General features: G+C 32.6%; 2 protein-coding genes across 10 annotated transcripts; both read right to left on the reverse strand.

The window, feature by feature from the left end:
- Positions 1-217: 217 nt before the first annotated feature.
- On the reverse strand, positions 218-9,718 carry LOC108483441 (chloride channel protein CLC-d-like). Of its 9 annotated transcripts, none has more exons than XR_001871076.2 (24): positions 9,259-9,711; positions 9,084-9,156; positions 8,450-8,671; positions 8,298-8,344; positions 7,980-8,078; positions 7,530-7,604; positions 7,129-7,217; positions 6,757-6,897; positions 6,579-6,649; positions 6,390-6,469; positions 6,130-6,279; positions 5,547-5,606; positions 5,386-5,460; positions 5,078-5,229; positions 4,614-4,749; positions 4,402-4,533; positions 2,309-2,386; positions 2,173-2,228; positions 1,982-2,068; positions 1,731-1,887; positions 1,530-1,634; positions 1,410-1,451; positions 1,151-1,240; positions 218-305 (listed from the first exon to the last, which is right to left on the reverse strand). XR_001871076.2 is itself a non-coding variant. In XM_017786839.2 (24 exons), the coding sequence occupies exons 1-24, from the start codon at positions 9,436-9,438 to the stop codon at positions 272-274; spliced, it is 2,436 nt and encodes an 811-aa protein (XP_017642328.1). In that variant the 5' UTR covers positions 9,439-9,711; the 3' UTR covers positions 218-271. The 9 variants fall into 9 exon arrangements, 5 of the variants coding, with proteins under 5 accessions (XP_017642328.1, XP_017642327.1, XP_017642329.1 ...); XR_001871077.2 differs by having other exon boundaries at positions 218-426; XR_001871075.2 differs by having other exon boundaries at positions 218-433.
- A 3,999-nt stretch (positions 9,719-13,717) lies between these two features.
- On the reverse strand, positions 13,718-22,336 carry LOC108483587 (long chain acyl-CoA synthetase 6, peroxisomal-like). The gene is made up of 23 exons (XM_017787067.2): positions 22,128-22,336; positions 20,375-20,435; positions 20,200-20,277; positions 19,963-20,034; positions 19,793-19,874; positions 19,511-19,616; positions 19,340-19,416; positions 18,832-18,876; positions 18,624-18,710; positions 18,260-18,349; positions 18,080-18,159; positions 17,871-17,964; positions 17,342-17,430; positions 17,175-17,263; positions 15,997-16,126; positions 15,785-15,903; positions 15,588-15,711; positions 15,417-15,503; positions 15,081-15,184; positions 14,913-14,998; positions 14,481-14,567; positions 14,285-14,371; positions 13,718-14,148 (listed from the first exon to the last, which is right to left on the reverse strand). Exons 1-23 carry the CDS (start codon positions 22,252-22,254, stop codon positions 14,056-14,058), a joined length of 2,094 nt encoding a protein of 697 aa, XP_017642556.1. The 5' UTR covers positions 22,255-22,336; the 3' UTR covers positions 13,718-14,055.
- Between the last annotated feature and the right edge of the window lie 3,430 nt (positions 22,337-25,766).

Raw genomic sequence — 25,766 nt, forward strand, 5'->3', positions numbered from 1 at the left:
AAGGAGGGAAGCAAGCCAGTGCTATCGATTGGCTGTTCACTGCCAACATCCACTTTGAACGGCGCCAAATTCGACGGAAGAGATGGTGGCGTCGTCATTGTAAAAGAAAGGAAAAAGGCAATTTTTTGTTCTCTAAAAAGTATTATAGAAATTTAGGTTATAACATTTATTAATGTTTTGATTAAAAGGTTTTACCTCAAAAAAGTAAAAAGGGAAATTTTCTAATAAGTCACTTGCCAATTCAAAATTGTGTGGTCCACATCACCAAGTGTCACTTCATTACAGGTCCACATGTCAAAACACGTCTTGGATGAAGTACCAAAGTGAGAAAAACAAAAATATAAGTACCAAATTGGATAAATTGAAAGTACAAGTACCACATTGAAAAATTTGACAAAGTACCAGGAGTAATTTCTGCCATTATCCCTAAAAACTATAACAAAAGAACCCTTTAGATACCTAAATGTAACACAAAAAAAAAAAAACTTAAATAAGAAAACAAGTAAACTTCAAAAGTCAAATAATGAATTAAGCCAAATTATATTTATGTCTATTAAGAAATTGGTTAAATTTAAAGGTTAATATTTAGTACACGCCAATAAACCTTTGAACTCTACAAGTAAAATTAAAAAAATTAATGTTTCATTTCTTTTATACATTTATCCTATATGACACTTATCGTCAGCTCATCCCGCCTTACTTGTGGAGTTAAATATATAAAAATATAAATTTTAAAAGTTTTAAAAATAAATATATAAAATAAATGTAACATATTAACTTTTTAACTCGGAGTTAAAAATCTAGACTCTAACCCTTTTTAGAAAAGTGTATTTCAGTTTTTTTGTGAACTAGGAAAAATAAATATTGGGTGGATTTATCTCATTGGGATCCAACCCTAAAATTGGTGCCCAAAAAGTATTAAACCAAAAAAGTAGAAGAAAACAACTAGCCCATCATTAGCACATAAAAATGCAAAAATACATCAATTTTCTTTCATTTGATAACATTTTAATAAATATGATGATACAAAATTTCAGACCGTGAGACTCATGGGTAAATTTAGGTAGAAAAAGAAAGAATATGATATGAGGGACACAAATGGTAGAACCAAAAAAGAATAGAAGAATGAAGCAGGTTAATGATCTTTTACCTTTGATTTTGAACCAAAAGACCATTCAGAAGTGGCCGTTCTGCATCTGCACCATTCTCTTCCAACAATCTTGTCTTATGTCGCTGACCTCTGCCACAACCACATACATATATAAATACACATACATACACAGTTATATAGATAGATAAATTCAAGACAAATCCTTTTCGAACTTAGAATCCCTCCATATGGGTCACTGAGTGTCATGATGGCAGAAATTAAATCACTAAACAGAAGTAAAGCTGCATAGAGACCTTACACTAGTTGATTGGAGCTCCATTGTAGCTGAATCCTCAGATTCCTGCAATGGGGTAAGATTAATGTTCAATTATTGCAGTCCCAAGTAATCTTATCAAAAAATTGATGCAGCTCGAAATACCTCCTCAATCAGCAGATCCTTTCTAGTGATTACACCAATCACTCGAGATGCACGAGGAACAACAAATATGTGTCTCAATCCTAGTTGGCGGAAAAGATTGTAGACCTATACCGTCACAAACATTGAACACTTTATAAGATACAAGTTGTGTTTACTATAGCAAACAAACACAATAATCCGAGTTAAAATTGAAAAACTCACCTTGGTTAAAGACATATCTTCGGGTACTACATACGGTGAAGGATTCAAAAATGGTGCAAGATCTATGTACATTTCTAAATCCTCTGAACTAAGATAAATATCATCTATTGATATTCCTTTACTCGAAACAGGTTTAGCAAATTCACTGAAATTATGCCTGTAAATAATGGGATCCATTTAGTCTTAAGCTTAACTGAACAGCAAGCCAGAAGGACAGTAAAAAATCTCAAATCCAGCAAACTCTGACTCACCTAATTGCTCCGGATCCGCTTCTGGAATGAGAAGGTAAAGGACTATGCTGGAAATCAATCTTGGATTGAAGAAGTACCAGTAGGTGACTGCATTACAAAACAATGAAGCAGTTAGTTCTTTTGAGTATCCGTCAGCTCTATGAAATGAAGAACGAAACATCAAAAAGTGAAAATAAATTATTTTGTTGTACCTTCGAAGCATAAGTCCAATAACAAGAGGTTCTCCATCTCTCGTGTGATCAACCACCTAGGTAGGGTGAAATTAGACAAATTTCAAAAATTGCAGGTTTTGATTTAGAGAAACAAGCATATGAAAGTTAAGCTTACAGGAAAGCCGTTATGTTTATTGCTCCGCAAAATGGAAACAGCATCTGCAACCTTTACAACCCGAGGAAGCAAAAGAACCTATAGAAATACAAACTGCTTAGGGATCAAATCATAGGAGCCACATCAAAGTTGTACTTTGCTTTAAGAACATAGTTGTTCATATAACACTTGGATCATATTGATATGGACACTTTAATTGCAATAGGAGTTTTTAGTTTTATTTATTTATTATATATCAGGTTTTACTAAGAGTTTTAGTTTTACTTATTTTATCTACTATATTAGATTTTTATTTCCTTCATAAACTCTAAGTTAGGAATTCTATTTTATATCAATTAGGACTATTTCCTTTGTCATTAACAGTCTATAAAAGGCTGTCAATATGAAATAAAGAGGTAAGCAATTACTCTATCAAAAGAAACGTTATTTTGAGAGGGGGTTCAGTCAAGGACGAATCTGCCTTTTGAGTAACCATAGGTCGAAGCAAGAATTCTTTCTCATCTAGACCTGTGACTAGATCCTACGCCAAAGCGCATAACAATTTGGTATCGTAGCCAGCTGTCATGGGTGACGAAAAAACTTTGACAACCAAGTTGGAGGCATTCATGGAACAAATGGCTACAAGGCAACAAGCGTTAGAGGAGCAGGTGGCGATGTTATCTCTTTCGGTCCAAAAGACAACGAAAGGGGATTCAGAAAAAAATAATGAAGAACAAGGCAGCAGTGGAGGCAAGAAAAGAAATTCAGATTCACAACACGGTGAGGGCATGGTGCCACGATACTCTAAGATGGAATTTCCCACTTATGATGGGGTTAGAGATCTTTTAGGATGTTTAAAAAGATGCGAAAATTTTTTTGGCAATCAACGGACCAACGAAGAAGACAAAGTCGGCCTAGCTTCATTCCATCTTTTAGGAGAGACACAATTATGGTTTGATCAAATCGAAGAAGAGGAGGCAAATTTGGATTGGGAACGCTTCAGAGTGTGTTGTCATATCAGGTTTGGGCCACCTATGAGTAATAACCCCTTGGGGGAACTTGCAAACTTGAGACAAACTGGGACGGTAGAAGAATATCAACGCCAATTTCAATCACTACTCGCTAGGACTACTGATCTTAAACCTCGACAACAAGTAAACCTTTTTACTGCTGGATTGGTAGAGGAACTTAGAATTGATATTGAGATGCAACAACTGGGAAACCTTGGAGTTGCAATGAATATGGCTCGAGCTTTGGAACATAAACAAAAAGTCTCTTCCAAGATGTTATCTCAAACCAATCTAAACTGGTCAACTTCCCAAAACACTGACAGCAATTCAATCATTCCAACAACTCAGAACATTGCAAAGGGAGGGGGACAAACAATAGAACCAACAGGGAACAACGGCAAAACAGGTTCTTTTGCACCATTTATTAAGAGATTGACAAGAATAGAAATGGCGGAAAGAAGGGCTAAAGGGCTGTGTTATAATTGTGACGAGTCTTATTCCATGGGACACAAATGTAAAAGGTTATTTTGGATAGAAGTACCAGGTGTTGAAGGCAAGCAAGATGATGATGAGATAGATGATTTTGGATAAGTTCTGAAGTTTATTTTGAATTTGAGCTTGAGGACAAGCTCAATTCCAAGAAGGGGAGTAATGATATGGACACTTTAATTGCAATAGGAGTTTTTAGTTTTATTTATTTATTATATATCAGGTTTTACTAAGAGTTTTAGTTTTACTTATTTTATCTATTATATTAGGTTTTTATTTCCTTCATAAACTCTAAGTTAGGAATTTTATTTTATGTCAATTAGGACTATTTCCTTTGTCATTAACAGTCTATAAAAGGCTGTCAATATGAAATAAAGAGGTAAGCAATTATTCTATCAAAAGAAACGTTATTTTGAGAGGGGGTTCAGTCAAGAACGAATCTGCCTTTTGAGTAATCATAGGTCGAAGCAAGAATTCTTTCTCGTCTAGACCTGTGACTAGATCCTACGCCAAGGCGCATAACACATATCTACATTTGAGATGATTTTTGTGCCAAACACCACAAAAGAGTTCATCTTCGCCAGTGAAAGAATTTAAAAGAGTCGATGAACTAACCTTCTGGTTCCCACAGGCTTCCCTGGCAGTCATTTTCCGCATCACATACTTGGGTCTTGATTCCAGCAACGGAATGCCCCTCAATCGTGCTTGTTCATCATATAAACCTTCATTGAAAACATCACCAACAGCCTGGAAGGGAAAAAGAGAGAGGACTTATCAAATCATGTTAAGCGAGAATCAGACAAAGTAAACATTATTCAAATAAATACCTTAGATATGAGAAGAACAAGCATAATAAGAGGTAAAAGTTTCAAGTTATTTGTGATTTCGACCATTATGACACACAGAGATACTGTCATACGCATAGAACCCCCAAGAAATGAAGCAGCTCCTAAAAGCGCATATCTGCAAGTCCACCAAATTACAGAGCACTTTAGCATTGAAATTCCGAGATATTTAACAAGAAAGGTGAGACTCTTAGGACTCATTAACAAAAGGTAGAAAGGCAATTACAAAACACCATATAATCAAGAGTGTTTATTTTGGAACTAAATTGACTAATTACAGTCTTTTGACTTCTGCTTTGTTTCTTCAGCTGTTTATGACTAATGTAATTAATTATTTTCATAGTGCTCATGGATCATTATTGCTTACTTTGGAGGAGACACTTGGACCCAACTTCGAATTTTCAAAATTTCAAACTCCAGACAAGTAAACCAAACAATTTACTTACGTTCCCTCGTCAATGTTGAGCTTCTTGTAATGGTTAACAGTGAAAATACCAACAAGACGGCCGTACGTTGATCCTATCATTATTCCAGGAACAAATTGACCAGCTGGAACAGCAGTACCAAATGTTACTACTGCTAAGGTGTAAAACATAACCTGAAATAAATCATTTGGAAAAAAAAAGACCACAAATGATTTCAGTGTCAGAAAAATATTGGCCAATGAGTTCAGCTGTATACTTGTAAGGAAGAGGGTATTAACATAAATTATCAGTATGCTTGTAAGGAAGTCAACAAGTTTACAGAGCACTACCAAAAATGTCAACAAGCTTTTAGCACTGAACTCATGAATTGTTTTTGCACTAAACAAATTCCTGATGGCATCATCCTGTGAAAAACGTAAAACCTGTTAAAATAGAAACTACAATGCAACTAGATTTCAATGGAAAGGACGAATCTTAAAAGATTAGAGACCTGAGTATTGAAGAAAATAGTTGCAAGATCATTGTATTCCTTGTCCTTACCGCAGTAGAACTGCAGATCAAATTAAATCATATTGAGGAAAAATAAATGCTATGTAAATCAGCAATCAAACGTTCAAGAAAAGAAAATTTTAAAGAACAAAAGGTTTTCTTCACATGAAAATGATAGCTCTTGAGATAAATGCTTCCAGAAGACAAAAATAAGAACAAAGAAGCGCAGCCCTAAGTTAGAAAATAGAAAGTTGAGCTAATCTTCAACAAAAACCTGACAAAAAAGTTGCTTAAGGTTCAAAAGTAACAAGAAAGGAAATTTAAGGCATCGCTGGGTGCAGTTCCTGTACTCCAGCATTCAGTAAACACAGTCAGGTTTGAATTATTCTCTTAGTAGTAAATTTTATCTGATAAATTAGCAAAGAAAAACCAGAATAATTATAGCCATATAGATTTAAACTAGTCAAAAAAAGCATTTATCAAAGGGAAGCTGCATTGTGACTCGAAAAGGTAAGAAAAAATATTGCACACCATTCACATCAAGCTAATATAAACAGTATGTAACTTATATGAGCATATCTTACATTCACATAATTCCCATCCGCTCCAGGAGCCCTTGGACATTCAATTTCAGAGCCAGGATCTGAGTCAGGGCATGGACTGCAGTTTCTTAGTAGCGGTAGTCCAAAAGATATAACTGACGTTAAAACGGAGATAAGGCAAGCTTCATATATCTGCAATGTTTTTTTTTTTTGGACAACCAGTGGGGGGAAACGGTAGTTAAAAACATTACATATGCTCATTGAGAACCCAAGCGGTTTCTACAGTTACTTGAATTCCTCACCTTAACTCGATTCCCTTTCTTGTGCAAATAATTACGACGCCAGCGAGTTACATAAATAGTAAGTTGGTTAAACAAAGCTCCTGGGTTCAATAGAAAAATAAATAAAGATTAATAGAAGATATTTAACAAACTAAGAAACTAAGATCAAGATCATCAGAACAGATGTGAAATGCAATTCAAAAGCTCTACCTAGTAGACCCCCAATGATTCCAATAACTGCCATTGGCAATAATTCCTCAAAAGAATAGTCCTCTTGACCACTACAAAGGATGAAAGAAAGAGAAAAAACAAGTTTTCAAGCAGTAAGTCCAAAGCCAAGAAAAAGATTAGAGCAGTTAAAATACAAGAGCTTAAGGAAGATCCTAACTCTGATATATCCCATATAATAAAGCCACCAGCACCAAAATGTCCACAGTTTCCACTTTTACACCATCCCATAGCAACACGCACCACAACAGCCACAACCGCAGAAGTGAAAAAGACACGCCACATTAGTTGACTCCTCCACCTTCAAAAGCAAAGTTCAGAAAATATGAAGGTTAGAGTTGAATGCGGCTATATCCATAGGTACAAAACATATATCCATACAGATCTATATCTGCACTTCCACATGAATGGCAAAAAACTATAACAGAAGATACAGATGGGAATACGAGAAAATTAATTACAACAATTTAGTCCATACATAAACATGCTTGTGCATATATGTAAACAGCAAGTAAGAATAGAAGTTCATTACCAAGATGTAACCTCCTCCAATGCAAATAATACACCCCCAACTGGAGCTCTAAAAGCAGCAGCAACTCCAGCTGCACAGCCACAGGTCACCTTTTCAAGACATTACATAAATTTGAAAAAAATTAGAAAATTTAGAGGTATATTGCCATCATTATTAGAAAAAAGTGATAGACCAGAATCAAATATATAAGTTCCAATTAAAGCAACCAAAACCAGCCGGAATCGCAAAATAAATAGTGAAACACATTACAAAAATATGATGATTTGGAAGTCAGGAAGTAAACTGTACCCTAGGAGGATTCACTTTTAACAGTTATACAGGAAACAAGAGAAAATCCAGAAAGGCATTCTCCTATATAGTATGTCCAGAAATATCAATCAATTAGTTGCTCTTATACTCACAAGATCACGGCGATCCCGATCGCTCTTGAAACCTTGAAGCCACCTGGAACTTAGATGGTATTTTGTGGATCCACCCTGAGTCAACACAGAACATGAAAAGAAAATTTAGCATGCATTGCAAGTTCTGAAGATATGCCAGACAACATCAAGAATATTCAAGTTTGAAGGCAGAACAACATTGATACAGTGTTAAAATACACTAATATAGCATTCCAAGACTGAAACCAACAAACGGTTGTAAGGCAAAATCAACCCTCCTCTCTTCAAGGTAAGGGCAAGGGGGAGAAAAGAGTGGGGAAGGGGGGCAAGGGGCAACAAGAAGAACAGCATGTAAGATCAGTAATAAAGTCACTTCTTAACTAAAAAATTGTGAGATTTCAGAGAAAACTAAGCTGAAATTATACCGGCATAAGCATAATTCTACAGCTAAGTCTACAACTAAGTGCTTACTTGTCCAAGTAAAGAAGCAATACAAGCACCAGTATGGACAAGAGGTCCCTCTTTGCCCAGAGCTAAACCACCTCCAACTGAACCAATACTTCCAAATATCTGTAAATTACAATGAGAAGAAGGCAAGTGTAATAGATATAGAGTGGGATATTAAAAGGTGTGGATGTGGGTTTATAAACCTTGAAACCACAATTTGAATTTATAAGATTTTTAAAATCTTTCTCAAGTGTTCCTATTAAAAGCACCTGTGAACTATGATGTAACAACTAATTCATAGCTAATCTCAGTTGCAACATGATGTGGGCAAAATAATCATACCTTTCCAATTAAAGTTCTGAAAAGAAGGATACCGGGAATATCAATTCCTGAGGGTTAAGATGAAAATTGGACTGTCAGCCTATTCAAAACTTAGGGATGGCTCATTAATGAGTATAGGAACAAAACAGATAAAGAAAAAAACATAAACTTACCATTCAAATAACCCTTGATTTCAGGAATACCAGATCCTGCTGCTGCTGGAGCAAAGTGGGTGATGATATATACAGAAGAAAAGACTAAAGCTAAGTTGATTAAGATGTACATTAAAAACCCAGCCAGATATGACTTTTGTATTATGTTAAAAGTCAATGCAAACTTCCATCCAGCAAAGTTCTCGACAGAAATATTGATAAATACAGCAGCTAACCCAGTACCTGAAAGTAATCAAGAGAAAATATGTTATTCACACTACCAAATACCAGATTGTAAAAATGATATAAGAATTAACTATCAATAATAAAAAGAATCACTTAAAGCAGTGCAACAGACAAGTTCCTAATTTAGCAGGGCAAATACTGGATCATCTAATCTTTATTAACCAAACAATTATCCAATTTAAGATTAGTATATCACCTTTCAGACTAAATCATTCTATTTCTCATAGAATCTTAAGCAACCAATATAGTTCTGGCGTTTTTATTCTTTCTAAGATTAAGCTAGCAGTACTTTAAAAAATTCAGTAAATAAATAAAACTAAAAAAACAAAAATAACTGAATTATCTTTTTTTTCCCCCTTAAAAACCAAAATAACTAAGCGGAATCGAAATCAAGAAACAAATAACTTACCGATGCCGATGAGCAAAGCGAAGAACCACTTAACGGCCACGTTATATCCAACAAAAAGCTTTCCTCTTTGAGCCTAAATTAAATTAAAATAAATACATATTTTCAATAACATAAAACATAAAAATCAGCTGTATTTTTCATATTCTTTTACGAATTTTTTAAAAAAAAGTAGTACCTGTTCTTCTCGATAGGCGTAATTTTCAATAACTTCGTAATCAAGGCTCTCGACGCCGTTCCTATTGCTTGAAGTACTCAATAATCCGACTCCGTCAAGCTCACCGTCTTCTGAATGTGGAAGCCGGGACCAAGCAAGCCTCGCCATATCCATTCCATTTTCAAAATGATTCGATAACATGATCGATCGATTTCGCGAAAATCGATCGATCTCTTGAACAGATCCTTAGAAAACCCTAACCTAAGCTTCCACGAGATCAACCCACAATTACAAAGCTCTTACGTACCTCCAAATATTTTACGGATCAAAAAACTCTTGGAAATTGAAAGGGAGATTCTGCTGCAGAAATGTAAATTACTTTATCTTTTCTCTTCTCTTCTCTTTTTATTTTTAATTTTATTTATTTATTTGAGTTCGTGAGCATGACTGTTATTCTGTTTTCCCTTTTTATTTGTTGGGTGAAAGCAACATTTCCACAAAGGTTACAATATAAGTACCTGTACTCTTTGAAATGTCAAAATTTAGTCCTCATACCTTTATTTTTATGAATTTAGTCTTCTATTTTTCATATTTTAAAATTCAAATCCAAAGGGCAATTTTTTTGTTACAATGCTATTAAACCAAGTAAGTTTTTTTTTTTTATTTCAAAATGTCACACCAATAAATTTAACAATAAAAAAGTAATAATTTTAACAATTAGACCTACATTTTAAAATCTGAAAAGCAAAAGAATTAAATTCTTAAAAGTAAAAGTACAAAGACTAAATTTTAAAATTGTGAATAGTACAGGAACCTATAGCATACTTTAACCACCCACAAATTTAGTAACTTTTTCTCAAAATAACATCTTTTTTAAATTTGGCCTTTAAGTTTTGATTAAAATGTTAGGGGTGTGATATGTTGAGGTTGTGTCATAGCAGTGTCACGTTATCGTGCGTTATTAGAATCTAAGTTTAGGAGCTAAATTGAAAAATCTATGTTCAATGACTAAAATGAAAAAATTGTCAAGTTTCGAGTTTAATTTGAAAGAAAATTCAAGGTCTAAGGTGGAAATTCTTTCCAAGCTTTAGGTAATAAATGTTGTTTTATCTCTTATTTCTTTTATATAAAGGTTAAAATATGCTCTAAGTCTCGTTATTCTTCTTATTTTTGGAATTTAATCTTTTATTTTTAATTTATGAAATTTAGTCCCTCTAGTCTTCTTTTTTTGTAAATTTAAAAAGTAAGTCCAATTGTTAACACAATCAAAATTCTTCTACTAAATTCAAAATTATAACGTCATTTTTTTGTCATATGGCTACCAAAAGGATTTTAAAATGCTATATTAATAAATTTAATAGAAAATTTTAAAAGTGCTGAAATTGAACTTGAATTGTGAAATTTAAAATTTGAGGACTAAATGCTAAAAATAAAAATAAAAGTTTAAATTTCAAATGAAGGAAGAATACAAGGACTTAGGCATATTTTAACCTTAAATAAAACACCAATTTAGTCTTTTCAAGTTTCCTATTATTTTTAAGTTACGAATTCATACATTTTAGGTAAAAACGTGTGACTAGTTTCTATATTTTAGAAAATTTAATATTTAATCTCATCCTTCAAAACTTCAAAACTAAAAGTTAAAATATGATTTTAAAGTCTATATAACTTTTATATATTTAAAATTTAATTCAACTATTTTTATTCTCAAAAATTTCGTCTATTTACTTTTTAAAATTTTCAGATACAATTATTTATTGAGTTAACTTTTTTATTTAAATTTAATAATGTGATATTTTAAATTAGAGTATATTAAATTTGCGTGTATGTATAATAATGGGCTAAATTAATTATATATGTTTTTTTTAAGATTTGTGGAAATAAATTAATTTTAGAGAAAATGTGTGAAAATACGCTCAATTCGAGGCAATTTTCATACTTTTTTTCAAAATCAATTTATTTCTCTAAATATTCAAAAATAACATATTTGCCCAATTAAAGAAAAAAAAGACATATATAACTAATTTAGCCATAATAATGATTGAATAATTATCTTATATATACAAGGAGTAAAATTTTATTATATATCATTAAATTGTATTTAAAAATTTAAAATATGTAAGGCATTATACTAAAATCTCAACCTCTTTGTGCCAATTGAATCTTAGCTTGATTAGCATGAGCATTATTGTTAATGCAGAAAAATATGAATTTAAATGCACCATTATCGATTGAGGGCTATAGATTTATCAGTTGAAGGCTATGGATAATTTTAAATATTAGATTAAAAAAGCATATATGATAAAAAATAACATATATGATAAAAAACTATAATGAGGTCGTATAAATCTCAACCTTTTTGTGAAATAAAAAAAATTTCATCCCTTGTATAACAAATAAAAATAATTATTCATATTGATTATTAGTTTTTAAAAAGGCATAATTGAAAATTTCACCCTCAGCATTTGAGTTCTTTTAAACTTCGACCATTAAATTTTTTTTGGTTTAAATCTCACTCACAAAATTGCAAAAAAGAAAATTTTGTGAATTTTTAAAAAAAAAATTTAAAAATCTTCATTTCGTAGTTCATTTTCTTTATAGATTTTCCCCTTTCGAATTCCTCCTCTCTCAACTACACGTTCCCTACACTCATGCCTTCTTCCTCGATCTCAATACCCTTCAATCATTACCCCAGCACTAACCAACATACACCAAGCCACCATTGTCACCACCCTAAATCGAGACCACCTCGGCCAACCCTATCTCTTTCTTGCTCCATCGATCACCATCGCCAACTCATAAAGCACTAGCATCCCCATCCCTAACAAATCTCATCTAAAGCTAGTAAACGACAATAAACATCATCAGCCAATAACCAATCAAACAATTCTTTTAAAAGAAAGGACCCTCTTTTGAAGACCTTTTTTCAGTCAAAGTTTAATTCGTGGAGATCCGGTCACTTTCTTGACGATCTAGAGGGTGAAGCTCAAGTTTGTGACACGATGGAGCTCTGAGATCTAAAAGAGAATAGTTCGGGATTAAAGGTCCAATTTTGAAGAAATCGTGTTGACTTCTGAAAGATAAAAACCGTGTAAATTATCGAGAGGAAGAAGAAAAAAAAGAAGAAACGAAAGGAGAGAGAGCGAGTAAGTGAGAGAGAAGACGTTGGCACAGACGAACAACGCCGACCGTGTAAACAGAGCACGGCATACGATGGCATGGCTTGAAAGAATGTCGCTAGGGTTTTTGTGGAGAAGAAAAAGAAAGAAGAAGAAGAAAGAGGTAAAAAAGATAAGAAAGAAAAGGAAAGAACAGGAAAGAAAGTATAATGAGAAAGAAAAAGAAGAAAAAAGAAATAAAAAACTAATAAAGTAGATTTTCTATAAATTTTTTATTTTTATAAAATGCTATATTAAAGATGATGTGTCATGTCATATGTCGTGCCACATCAGTAAAAAAAATTTGATAGTTAATTGACCGTTTCCATTAATTAAAAAAAAAAATTTGCAATGTTGTGGGTGAGATTAAAAAAAAAGGGTTAAGGAAATGTTGAGGTGAATTTTCATTTGACATGTGTGCTTATAAATTTTAGTTTTTAAGTTATTTTTGAGACATTAATATGATTTTTAAGAAAAATTGTAATTAACTTACATATAGACGATATTAATATATATTTAAAGATAATTAATTAAAATATACTAGCATATTTTATGTGTTTCAATATGATTTTAAATTTATATTTTAAATGCAACCAACAATGACTTTTTAAATTAATTTACAAAATTATAAATTAATTAAACATATTAAAAAACATCATAGATAAAAATAAAAATTTATTAATTTTTCGATTTGACTCATTAACACTTTTATTCGAAACCTTCAGAGGCATCATCAACATTTCGATCAATTTGTTGCATCTCAAATTACAATTTCACCATCACGTTGAGTATAATTCATTTTCTGAATTTTTTGCTAATTTCATCACCTATATCCAAATCAAAGGCTCTGATACTAAATTGATGTAAGCCTAACTTCTTATTAGAAGACTAAAGCGGACTAGAGAGAAGTTTTTAGAATCATCTCATTCCCTTTGCTTTTAAACAATTTTTGTATTTTATTACAATTCGGAAAATAAAATTGTACACCAACTTTATGTATTCTCTCATCGATAAGATAATAACTAGATACAACAATTTTTAAACCCAAAAAATACTATTAAAAAATACTAACAAAAAAAAAACTAACTTGATACGAAAAATTAATACAAACTCAACAAAACCAAAATAATCTTTGGAGATGACACACATGGTGAAATTTAAACTAGAATAAATTTAGAAACAATCCACGTATGATTTACGGGAGTGTGAGTCAAACCTGGGACATCAAAATCCCAAGGTTTCAGTCCTTATCAATATTTTCAATGCCTCATTGACAACGTGGATTTAAACCTTAATGCATAAACACGATAAGGATCCATGGATTTAGAAGCCTACCACCAGCAAATTCAACTCAAGCTTTTCATTAATAATATAGAATAAAAACATGGCAAGAAAATGCTAACAGAGGTATGGACCTGCTAAAGTTCTATTCCATATTAACTGTAAAATTGTTTATTAGGTAAGAAAAATAATAACAATTAAGTAGCTGCTAATGTGAACTAACTAATGCTCAGTAAAAAATTGAAGAAAAAAAAGCCAACCATTTTATTTTTCAGGTATGGGATTAAAACATACTTGAGACAATGTTGGTAGCCTTGGCAAAAATCTGGATATCTTTTAGGCTTTCACTGTCTGCATTTTTATTGCATTGATTTCACAACTAGTTCTTAGGAGAAGGATCCGATGAAGCGAGCTCAGCATACATGTTTGAAATCGCTTTTGCGAAGTATTCTTTTGCTCGAGGTCTCTTAATCTGGCCGCAAATAAGGAAAAATTGAGAATTTACTGTGCGAATATTAGCCTTTTCATGAATTGCAGACTGTCATGCAATGTCTATATATATAGAGAGAGAAAAAGGACTTAATAGTATGTAATTTATAGTCACTCGCCTTAAAAGTCGGAGTAAGCAAACCATTCTCCATTGTGAATGGTTCAAGCACTAAGGTCACAGCTTTTGCAAACTCGAAGCCTCGCAGCTGTTCCAAAGTTGATTAATCAAAAAATTTAAGGCCAATTGAAGAAGAAACGAAAATTATAAGTATCTCAAAAAAAAAAAAAAATAATGAGTTCATCAAGAAACATTGCCTGAGCTTCTCTTCCGAGAGCATCCATATCAGCCAGGACAGCAGCCCTTGCTCTTGGGTCATTGCATAGTTGTCCTAAATCTTTGTACTGCATGCAATCATTGCCAGATAACATTAGAAAGTGATTAAATGATATAGTTAATAATCACATATAGACAAGTCAATTGGGCGAGTCAGTTTGGTTTTGAATCGTGTCAATCAAGGTCGAGTCAATTTGGATATTTAAAATTTTCGAATAATTTTGAGTTCAGAATTCGGATCAGTTTCAGATTTAAGTTGTTTCAAGTTTGAATCATTTCAACGGTTAGTTTGGGTTCATCATCCGAGTTGCCATTCAAGTTTTTCAGGTTCAATCATCTCGAGTTCAGATATGGCAAAGAATGAAAGAACAAAGTATAAATAAAGCCAAGGACAACAGCAGTAGATAGATCACCTTAATGCCTTCAGATGCGGCCCATGCTTTCAAAACATCGTGGTCCACTGAGACAATAGCTACTAATGAAGAATTCAGGCTGTCACCTACCAAGCAAAACAATCAAAGTGTCAATAGAGAAGAGAAAAGAGAGCAAGAAAATATGGAACACTGTTGTCTAACTCTTACCGTAAATAAAACACTGTGCAATAAATTTGCATTTAGCATATACATTTTCTATTTTTTCCGGAGCTATGTACTCTCCCTGAGCCAGCTTAAAAATGTTCTTCTTCCTGTACCAATATACAATTTCAAGTAAAGAAAGTGACAGAGAGGAGGACACAAATGAAAAAAAGAAATGGTAAACAATTCTAAGTGACATTCATGATTCCAGTTAGCGATTCAAGTGGCTATAACAAAATTTTCATTCTTTCTTTTTCATCCTTCATACCAAGCAAAGTCAAAATGTAAAACAAGGATACAAACATTTCTTGTAAGGGGCATATACGATGCTTTTGACCTTACCTATCGATAATCTTTAGCCGACCTCCAGATAACCATAGCCCTATGTCTCCAGTATGAAGCCATCCGTCTTCATCAAGTACCTCTCTCCTGTCCAAATTTTACATTTTAAGCACATTTAATACCAATATATGAAAGTTTCAAGAAGAGCCAGGTCATGTCTGAAGAGCATACGTCTGCACTTCGTCCCTGTAATATCCTTGGAAAACAATTGGACCCCTAACACAGATTTCTCCACGAGGATATGGCTGATCATCAGATGTGTAGTTCATTTCCGGGACATCCACAAGCTTTATTTCTGAAATACGCCCAGAACCATTGTATTATGTTATGCTAGATTAAAGCTCTCATATAAATATATAATAACTCACCACAAGATGGATTAGGAGAGCCAACATGGCCGGAAAGATTGTCACCCTCCTCCATACTGCTTATAACACATGATGTCTCGGTCATTCCGTAACCTTCCACGACTCGACAACCAAAGCAACTGCAGATTCATAACAGAAACAATGACAAGAGGGATAGGAGATACTACTGACTTCTTGAAAAGCCATTCGACGTGTTTAATGGAATAACGTACATCGTCAAGAAGTCTAGGACATCAGGAGACAAGGGTGAAGCACCTGAACTCAAGAAACGAATCCGTCCTCCGAGTTTGGCTTTTATTTTGTTGAACACCAATTTGTCCCACAGGGGAGAAGGACTCTTTCCTGAAGAAAAGATTATACATATAATCAACACATATATCAATGCAATTATGAGGTGAAAAAAGGGCATATTCTTTAATAACACACATACATGAGTGCGTGTATGTGTGCGTATGTTTATGTATCATTGAGTCCTAATGGCCAAACTTTTAGTGAGGGGGAACTCGCTAAATAGCTAAGCTTCAAAAATAGAAAAAAGAAATTGCACCTCTAACATCAGATGCCAATTGGCATGGTTACTTATGTTCTTTAAGAAAAGCGTTAATACACTATTTGGGGCTTGAACTTGGTAAATGTTTTCACATTAGGGCTTAAATTATTATTTTTTAAAGTTAGTCTCTAAATTTGACAATTATTTCCATGTCTTTTTTTTAATCCAAGTTAGTCCTTGAATTTGGCAATTGTTTCCAAAGGCTTGAACTTCTTTTGCCCTAGTCTTTTGACATTTCCTTGAAAAGAAGTTGGACTAAAAAAGAAAGAATCCTAGCCTCTGATACCATGTTAAGAAAAGAGATTTGAAGAAAAGGGTTATTTTTCTCTATTGATTTACAATAATATATATATACGAAGTACTATTAGTTCAATAAGGAAATAACATAAAATCTAATCCCTAAATATTAGTATTTACAGACTGTTAACAAACCTTAAAAAAATTAACTAATAATTCCGATTACACTGTCAAAACATAACATTGGTTAAACAAAATCCATAAAGAAATTGGTACAATTTGAATGCTAAAGGACACTTTTATTCAGGGTCACTTACTGCCATAATGGCTACATACCACTTATATAAACATAATCAATGCATAAGTGAAATGATATTTGCAGGTTGATCGATTAAAAAATGGTGATCTTATTATGGTTCATTAGTAAGTAGTTTGATTACTGAAATCCATAGACACAATACATAAATTTATGATTAGAGAGACAAGAAGCTACGCAATACAAATCAGATTACAGTGATAATATAGGACAAAGGCCATTCTATGCTAATCCTCCAGCAAGGGACAAAAAAGAAAAGACACAAATCTAGAGATGTAGATGTTTACCATTCATTATTGCATGCTTCTTGGAATTGTAGGCGGCATTAAAAAGTCTCTCCTTCAGAGGACCAGAAGACTTCACAGCATTGATAATACTGGTACAAAAGGAAGATTTTGATAAAATGATTAAATCAATATATCAGTCACAATCAACTAAACAATCAATGTAGTACCCGGCGTAAATTCTGTTATACAGTCTAGGGACACTGCAAAATATTGTGGGTTGTAGTGCAGCCAGGTCATCCATTAATTTCATGTTATCCTGCATGCAAATGTTAAGAACTAGAAATTAAAGCTTCATCTCAAGAACACGAGAGTTTTGCACATGTACAGTATATTGTTGCTTCAGCAATAAGAAAGAATAAAAAGGCTTTACTAGATGCTGTTAAGACTAGTTAACTCTTACATGGAAAGTGACCTTCGTCCAAGTTCCAAACGGGAGAAAGTAAAAACCAAAGAGCATTTGCAGATCAAATCCAATGACAAGAAAAGAAGAGTAGGATTCACAAAATTAAAGATGAAAATCTACAAATTGATAATAAAGTTTTTGCTTGTAGAATTTATGTTAAGCAAGAATTATAGGATTTCATTGACCAAGCAGTTTGAACTATGCAATCAGAAAGTGGACCGAAAACAGTTTGAGGAAAAACATAGAACCAACCAAAGATATATAAGATGAAGGCTTTATGTTTACTCTCATACCCCCTGGTAGAATCCAACTGCAACTCCGAAATACAGTAAAGCAACCTGATAAGCTCGTTCATAAATGTGTGCCAAAGGAAGATATGATATGTACCTGAACATGGGACAACTATTTCAGCAAGGCAGTTAAGGCCAAACAGTAAATTCATCCATAAATGCTAACAAAAATGTATTATGCTTTATATTCATTTAAAACCAATTGATCTTACACGTCTGAGGGGTAAAATTTTGTACCAGTGCTGCATCCAGCAGCATTTGCAATCAAGTTTCCATGGGTCAGCACAACTCCCTAACCAAAACTTAAGAAGAATAAGTAGGAGAACAAAAGAACCTTCATTTGCTTAATATGATTATTCAAATCTGTTAAAATTCATAGGACTAAGCTATACCTTGGGTGTTCCAGTTGTACCACTAGTGTAGCAAATGGTTGCAACATCATCTGGTTTTGGTGGGGAAAAAGGCTGGAGGTTACGGTGGCCCTAAAGTACCCATTAAATAAGAAACAATTATACCACATGACAGTTGAGCAAAATCCTGATCTTCAGTTACCAAAACATACAAGGTAGGAAAAGCAAGCCAAACTTGGAAAAATTAAATGCATGCTTTCTCTTGATTTAAGCATTTAGACAATATGAAATATGAAACTATTAAAGATTTAATAGGATAAAAGCATACTTATGAATTGGTCCTAACATTACCAAGACCATGCCGCTATAAACTACTGCGATGTTGACAAAAAGGATTTCCAATTACCTGACTTAATAATTTTGCATAGGTCACAATCTGAAGTCCAGTTGACGGTGGCAATGAAGGCACTTCATTTTCCTTCCCTCCAACCACCTACAGCAAGAGAAGCAAATAATTATACTCTTGAGGAAACGACAAATCAGTTTATGTACACTTTTTCTCATATTCAAAGATTCAGTACAAAGGTTTTAAAAGATTTGGTAAGAAAACATACCACAACCAAATGTACGGATGGAATCTCAGATAAAAAGTTTAGCAACTGCAATTCCAAGCAGGCAGCTGAATAAATCTTGTGAAACAAATCCAAATTCCTCAAAATAATATGAACTAGACAACAAAAAAAAAGGTGCCCAAGTGTAAAATTAATTAGTCAATGAAACAAAATACAATTAAAATTTGAGATTCCATACAAAATATTAGCAATTTCTGTCACTCATCTTAGTGATATTTTACCTAGCGTAAAAGTCAATAGAACATAGAGGAAAAGAGAATAAGTCCAAAGAGCTAGTTGAGGGGATGTAGAAAAGGGGAGTTTTTGTTACATATCAGTATGGTAAAAATAAACACTTCAAGTTAAATTACAAATCTCTCACCATAACCATGACAAGTTGACAACCACAATCTAATAACATGTTAAGAAAGCTATTAGAAACTGAGAGTGATCTCACCAATAACATCTTCTACTTATGTATTGCCTGAAAAGGAGTACAAATTAAACTTACAGAATTCAATGTTTGAGGCACACAAAATATAGCTTTCACATCTGCATGATTAACAATGTACTTGACAGCATCTGGACCTGCAAAGAAATAAAATTTTCTACTTGGCATCTTAAATAGGCCAAAATGGACAAACATCCATTTAAAATAGAGAGCATTTGGCCAGTGGCAAACCTAGTGTGTCATATAAAGGAACTGACACAAGGGAATACGCAGAGCAAGCCTGATCAACAATGAGCCACTCTGGTCTATTGATGAAATATAATCCAATACAAGAGCCCTGGCATGATAAAAGTAGTAGAACCACATGCTAGATGAGGATCAATCTATTAACTTAAATAAGGTATGTAACATGATGGCTGATGCACATATGGTCTCGGGGCCATGTAGTTACTGCAGATAAAAAGTTCTGAAGGACCTAAATATTAAACATATAATTATTGCTGAAATCCTCACCTTTGGTATTCCATGATATATTAAGCCAGAACCTATGGCCGCCCGAGCAGTTCCAGCTTCTCCATATGTCATCCACTTGTACCTTCATGAATAGAAATAAAAAAATCAAAGTCAACAAATGAACTTTAACAACCGTCACTTTGAACCTCATCTGACAATAGTAAACTTACTCTCCAACTGTACCATCCGCTTGAATTCTTGTACCAAGATATTTGTAATCTCGGAAGGTATCAACCGCATGTCTAAAAACGAATTAAAAAGAGAAAAGAAAGAAGAAACAAATAGAAGTGAAGAAAATATCCAAAGTACATGAATATGAAATGAATGATAAAGCATCTATGCATGGCAACACAACCACAGACTATCAAATTCAAACTTGGTTCTGCCACGAAAATGAGGATGCTTACACAAAATTATCATGCAATGTACCAATATCAGGATGATCAGGAAATCTAGTCACAAGCTTAAACGGAGAGCGAGCAGATCTGCAGTAAGGCACAAAACTAAAATAAATCTTGACAACAACTGAATAGAGAAGGAGCAATGCAGAGCAAAAAAAGAGTATAGTGGTAGAGTTTTTACCTGTATACATTCCATTTTCCTGTCTTCAGTTTCTCTGGCAGCACAACACTATAACCCTGCTCTGCTCAAAAATCAATACCCATAGTTGTCAGATAAAAACAGATGAATTAATAAAAACTAAATGCATATTATTTAGTACAATGGATAAATTGGATATAAGCTGCTAACATCTCTTCCTCTGTCCCAAAATAGATGGACACATATTGAACCATCACTTCAAATTCAAACACAAATCATTCCTTCAACATTTAGCAGTAGTTTAGTGAAGATTCAACTGCAAACAAGTTCTTTTAATTGACATATAAAAAAGAATCCAATTGACCTCCCTTATAACTCACAATCATACCAGCTAAAATGAGCGAGATTCATCACTAGCATCTCATGCAAGAGGTTAGCAAAATGTGTGCCGAGAAGCCGTGATATCTCATTCATTTTCACCTCTATTTATACATGAGGAGCAAACCAAAAGGGCTGCTGAAGCTCCTAAGAAATAGGAGACTTTATTCAAAATAAATAAAGACTAGGGAAACAGAGATTTAAAATACGTAAAGACCAGAAAAAATCAAAATAAGAAATCCATTATCTAAACAGAAAATGACTTGGTCTTGGAGATTCTTGAAGGATCCCTACACCCCCCTCAACTTTGGGGTTGAGGAACAACACCTAACTTGGATAGATGTTGTGAGAATGCTTTGGAAAGGCCTTAGGGAGTGTGTTAGCAAGCTGATTGGCAACATGAATATGAGAAACATCTAGATTTTTTTTGCTCAATATGTTCTCAAAGACTCAGACAAAGTGAAAATCAACTTCAAGATGCTTTATTTTGCTGTGGAGACTGCAGCAGGGTGGTTACAACGAAAGAAGTGCCAAGGTTGTCATAGAAGATCTTTGGAGTTTTAGAAAGCTGTACCTAAAGTTCTTTTAGTAAGTTTACTACCTAAAATGTCTCAGAGGCAGCAGCAACAACTCTATATTCAGCTTCTGTGGAAGATCTTGAAACTGTAGGTTGTTTTTCGGTGACCAGCTTATGTTTATATATATATGTGTGTGTGTCCCCTCTCAATTCTATGGATAACATGTTTCCAGCTCCCATAGGACAAACCAGAACCATAAGCTTCCTTATTCAAATATCTAACGTACATTAAAGTTTGGCAGCATCTTTCCCTTTACCAATATGTTACATATTTTCCTCCCAATAGGCATTATGTTTTTCCTCATAAATTATTCTACCTAACATCACTGGCACAAAATAAATTCGAGCGAAAAGTGCTTCATGCCATAAAGAACTTTCCCATCACTTCAAATGCCAGCAAACCAACCATGTTGATGGAAAACGACAATAGAAAAACCATCAAAACTGCAAAATCCTAAAATCCCTCTCCTTGTCAAAGCCGTTTCAATCATGGTCAATTAACAATCATATATATGATGAAGAAATCTCACTTAAACAAATCAACTTTATACTTCCCATAAATAATTCCCAGATAAAAAAAAGTACCCATTTTTTTAAAAAAACGAATCCAGTAATCAAAAACTTTATTAAATGAATATCTAAAGAACAACGAATCAAAGTATCAAAACCCAAAAGCACGGAGCAAAAAAAGTATATATATTCAGTTTTCAGCTAACAACCATTTACTTAACTGAAAGAAAAATAAAACAATAAACTTAAAAAAAAACAAAAAAAAAAGAGGTCAACCAAGATTCTATTAATATTGTTCTTCCCTACCATACATATTTATAGTATACTTACCACAGAGGAACTCGCCGGCGGTTGGGTTAGCACGGAGGCCCGAATGAGAACCGTCGCCTCCGCATACGACGGGGACAAGGTGACCGTGAATGGCGTTAAGTCGACGTTTAGCTGAGCTGGAATCCATGAGACAACTAACGTGAATCCTTTCCTTCTTTTTTTTTTTTTTCCTCTTATTTGACTGTCTGTTTATCTAAAAGATGAGCGGCTTTTTTGATTTTGTCCTTTTATGTATTATTATTTAAAAAATATTAGGTATATTCTAAATAAATCCTTAAAATATTAATATTATATCAATTAGACCCTTTCATAAGCTTAATCATTAATTTAAGCTATAAATACCGATTTGGGTTTGATATGGAACATATTCAAAACTTGTGAATAAAATTTTAAACATTTTTCTATTATCATATGATCAACTTAGATTTGACATTTAAAAAATAGATAGTGTCAATAAAATTTACGAAAGATTATTAACACCTTAAACTTGAGGTACTAGGTATATGTTCATGAGCCCATCGTCTTATATTGTTTAAGTGAGCTTAGGCGGTTAAACTCAAGCCTGGAAATTTTTAAGAGTCGAGCCTCGATCCACCTTAACAATAATTTAATTTACTTGTTTAAAATATATTTCAAGTTAAATTTGAGTGGGCCTTTAATGTCTAAGCTAAGGATCAGATCGATATGATATTTATACTTGAAGGACTAAATTAGAATATTTTAAAATTTGAAGGACAATTTAGAAATTAAGTTATAGGTTAATTTGGTGTGCCGCCGCTATTATTGTCTTTATTTCCCATCTTCCATCAGCATGAGTTAAGCCATGTTTTTAGCTGTAATTTACCTTTTTCAGACATAAATTTTAGTATAATTATTAAACATTTTTAAATTAAAATATTTACATTGAACATCCACCTTTAAAGAAAATATAATCTTAGATTTTTTTAATTAAAAAACAAAAAATTGAGAATAATATTCAAAATTCTCTCTTTTATTCAACATTGTTAAAACTTTCTAGATATAACTTGAAAAGGACTTCATAATAAAATAATTAATTTTGGATAACGGAAATTCTAAATACAATTATTATGACCTTTGCATTCTTATCATAATAATAAAATAAATAATATTATTAACCCTCAAAAATAATAAATATTATTAATGTTTAAATTCTTTTTAAGTTTAGATTTATTTTGTTTTATTTGTTATTTCCATTTGTTTTGTAGATCTGTTCATGGATCGGATAATATTTAGGTCGGCCTTGCCAAAATTTTAGACCCATTTACTAGATTCGGCCTAACTCAAATATGAGCCAAAATTTTTCCAAGCCCGACTTAGTTAAAATGTTAAAACCTGACTCGACCTAACTCGTCTCGATTACTTTTTTATATAAAAATTTTAAAAATATTATACATAAAAATACTAAAAATATTAAAATAAATAGTTCCCAACAAATTAAAAATAAATTAAAAATATTTATACTTAAATAATATTAAATTATTTGTAATTTAATAATAAAATTGTAACAAAATAATGAAAAATAATAAAAAATAACAGATTTTTTATCTTTTATTAATTTTGTTGAGTCGGCCTGAGCTAAAAAATCTTTATCCGAAAATTGACCGGTTTCTTTTTTATCCACAGGCAAGTCTATTATTTTGTTATCTTAAAAAAATTAAATAAGGTGATAGGTAGCGTAGCTTGAAAAATGATTTGTTTTGTTTTGTTATTTTAAAATTAAAAATGATTTGTTTTGTTTTGTTATTTTAAAATTAGTAAAAATATTTATATATTTAATCACCAAAATTTTTTTTTAAAATTAACTTTTCAACCAAATCAATAACTTTTGTAGAAAATCTTTCACTTTTTCGACATAACTGTAATAACTTAGGTCTGATGTCTTTATCAACTTTTTCAAATTTACCTTTTTGACTTTTTAAAAATATTTGGTTGGGATAAAAATTAAGTTTAATAAGTCATTAATTTAACATAATTGTACTTTCATTTTAATAACAACTTTAATTATTTATTTTATTTTTCAAAAATAATTTTATTTTTTAAAAAACCTAATTTTTTATAAGAAATTAATTATTTAGTTATGAAAATGAAATTTAAGTTTTTTCCTGCAATTCAATTCTTTGTACAAAAACCTCTTTAGTTTTTCATAAGAAACCCTTGTTTTTTTTTTCTTTTTTACTTTTTACTTGAAAAAACTAAAATTAATTCAAAAAATAAAGGAAATTAAAAGATGAAATGATATTTCCTATAAAAACTTTTAAGTATTTTTTTCTGTAAAACCCTAGGGTTTTCCTTTTATTGGGAAAAAGCTAAAATTAATTTTAAAAAGAAAAAATAAAAAATAAATTGATTTTTCCTATAAAAAAACTAAATAGTTCTTTGCAAAATCCCATATTTGCCCTTTTATTGGAACAACTAAAATTAATTCTAAAAATAAAAGAAATTAAAAGGATAAAATGATTTTTCCTATAAAACTGCAAGTTTTTCCCAACCTATGAAATTTTCTATAAAATACTTCAAAAGAATAAAATTAACTCTAAAAAAATTAATATTGAAAAAGATAAAATAAGTTATCACTAAAATGAGTGTATAATAACCTTGAATTAATGACTGGTAACTAAAATGAAACTTATTAAAATAATGGTACAATAATATTGAATTAGTGATGGATAACCCAAATGAAAACTTAATAAAATTAATAACTAAAATAAAAATGATTGTTAATGAGAATGCCCAAAGAGATTAGTGACAAAGGATCATGTCCCCTTGCTATATGTGAAGAAATGGACAAAAGATTTAGAACCTTCTGGTGGGGACATGATTCAGGATCTAGAAAACTTCACACTTGTAATTGGGACACTCTATGTGATTCCATCTCCCAAGGTGAACTTGGCATCTGTAAATGAATCTCTTTAATGAAGCCCTCCTTTCTAAGGTTGCCTCGCGTATCCTCACTAACAACCAATGCCCCTTCTGACTAAAGTTCTCACCCCAAGATATTATAGCAGATCCCTTTTTGAACTAGTCTTTACTCTTGGGTGTCGAAAAGCATTCTCGTCGATAGAAACATCTGTAATAAGGGTAAGGATATCCAACTCTGGAATGGTCCTAATAGTTGGATCTCGTCTAATCCACTTAAACCTCTGATTGACATGGTTGTTCTTGCACATCAAGAAACAGACCCTCAAGCAAATTCCTTCATTCTTCCCCACAAATTCACCGTTGATCAATCCAATGCCTTGGGCCTCTTTGACCCTGATAGAGCTATTGACCTAATCAACAAAACTACACCATTCCAAGGTGGACACAATAAAATCGTTTGGAAGGATGACTTTAAAGATCTTTTTTCGGTCAAAAGTGATTATTCACAAATATACAAAAGTAATCGTGAAGTCACTTCTCACAACCCACATCAGATTAAGATCACCATCTTCCTCTAGAAAACTTGCAAAACTAACCTACCTACTAAACATTTACTTGCGAGGAGACTATGGATAAATGATTCTCTTTGCCCCCTTTGCAAAGCTGATAGAGAAACTCTGGATCATCGCTTCTTCAATTGTTCTTTCGTGAGAGCAGCTTGATTTGGATCCCCCTGACCTTTTGATTTGATTCCTTAGA

The sequence above is a fragment of the Gossypium arboreum genome, chromosome 1 (assembly GCF_025698485.1).
Source record: "Gossypium arboreum isolate Shixiya-1 chromosome 1, ASM2569848v2, whole genome shotgun sequence".
NCBI classification, from domain to species: Eukaryota; Viridiplantae; Streptophyta; class Magnoliopsida; order Malvales; family Malvaceae; genus Gossypium; species Gossypium arboreum.

Excerpts from the sequence above, each read along its gene's own strand:
- LOC108483441 (XM_017786837.2), bottom strand. The coding sequence starts at position 9,438 with ATGTTATCGAATCATTTTGAAAATGGAATGGATATGGCGAGGCTTGCT. Across the intron at positions 7,605-7,979 it reads TTGCTTCTTTACTTGGACAA|GGTGGATCCACAAAATACCA; the intron begins GTAAGCACTTAG and ends GTGTTGACTCAG. Across the intron at positions 6,280-6,389 it reads AGAAAGGGAATCGAGTTAAG|ATATATGAAGCTTGCCTTAT; the intron begins GTGAGGAATTCA and ends AAAACATTGCAG.
- LOC108483587 (XM_017787067.2), bottom strand. The coding sequence starts at position 22,254 with ATGGATTCCAGCTCAGCTAAACGTCGACTTAACGCCATTCACGGTCAC. Across the intron at positions 18,350-18,623 it reads ATGCAAAATTATTAAGTCAG|GGCCACCGTAACCTCCAGCC; the intron begins GTAATTGGAAAT and ends TGGGTACTTTAG. Across the intron at positions 14,149-14,284 it reads TGCTTACTCCGACTTTTAAG|ATTAAGAGACCTCGAGCAAA; the intron begins GCGAGTGACTAT and ends ATTTGCGGCCAG.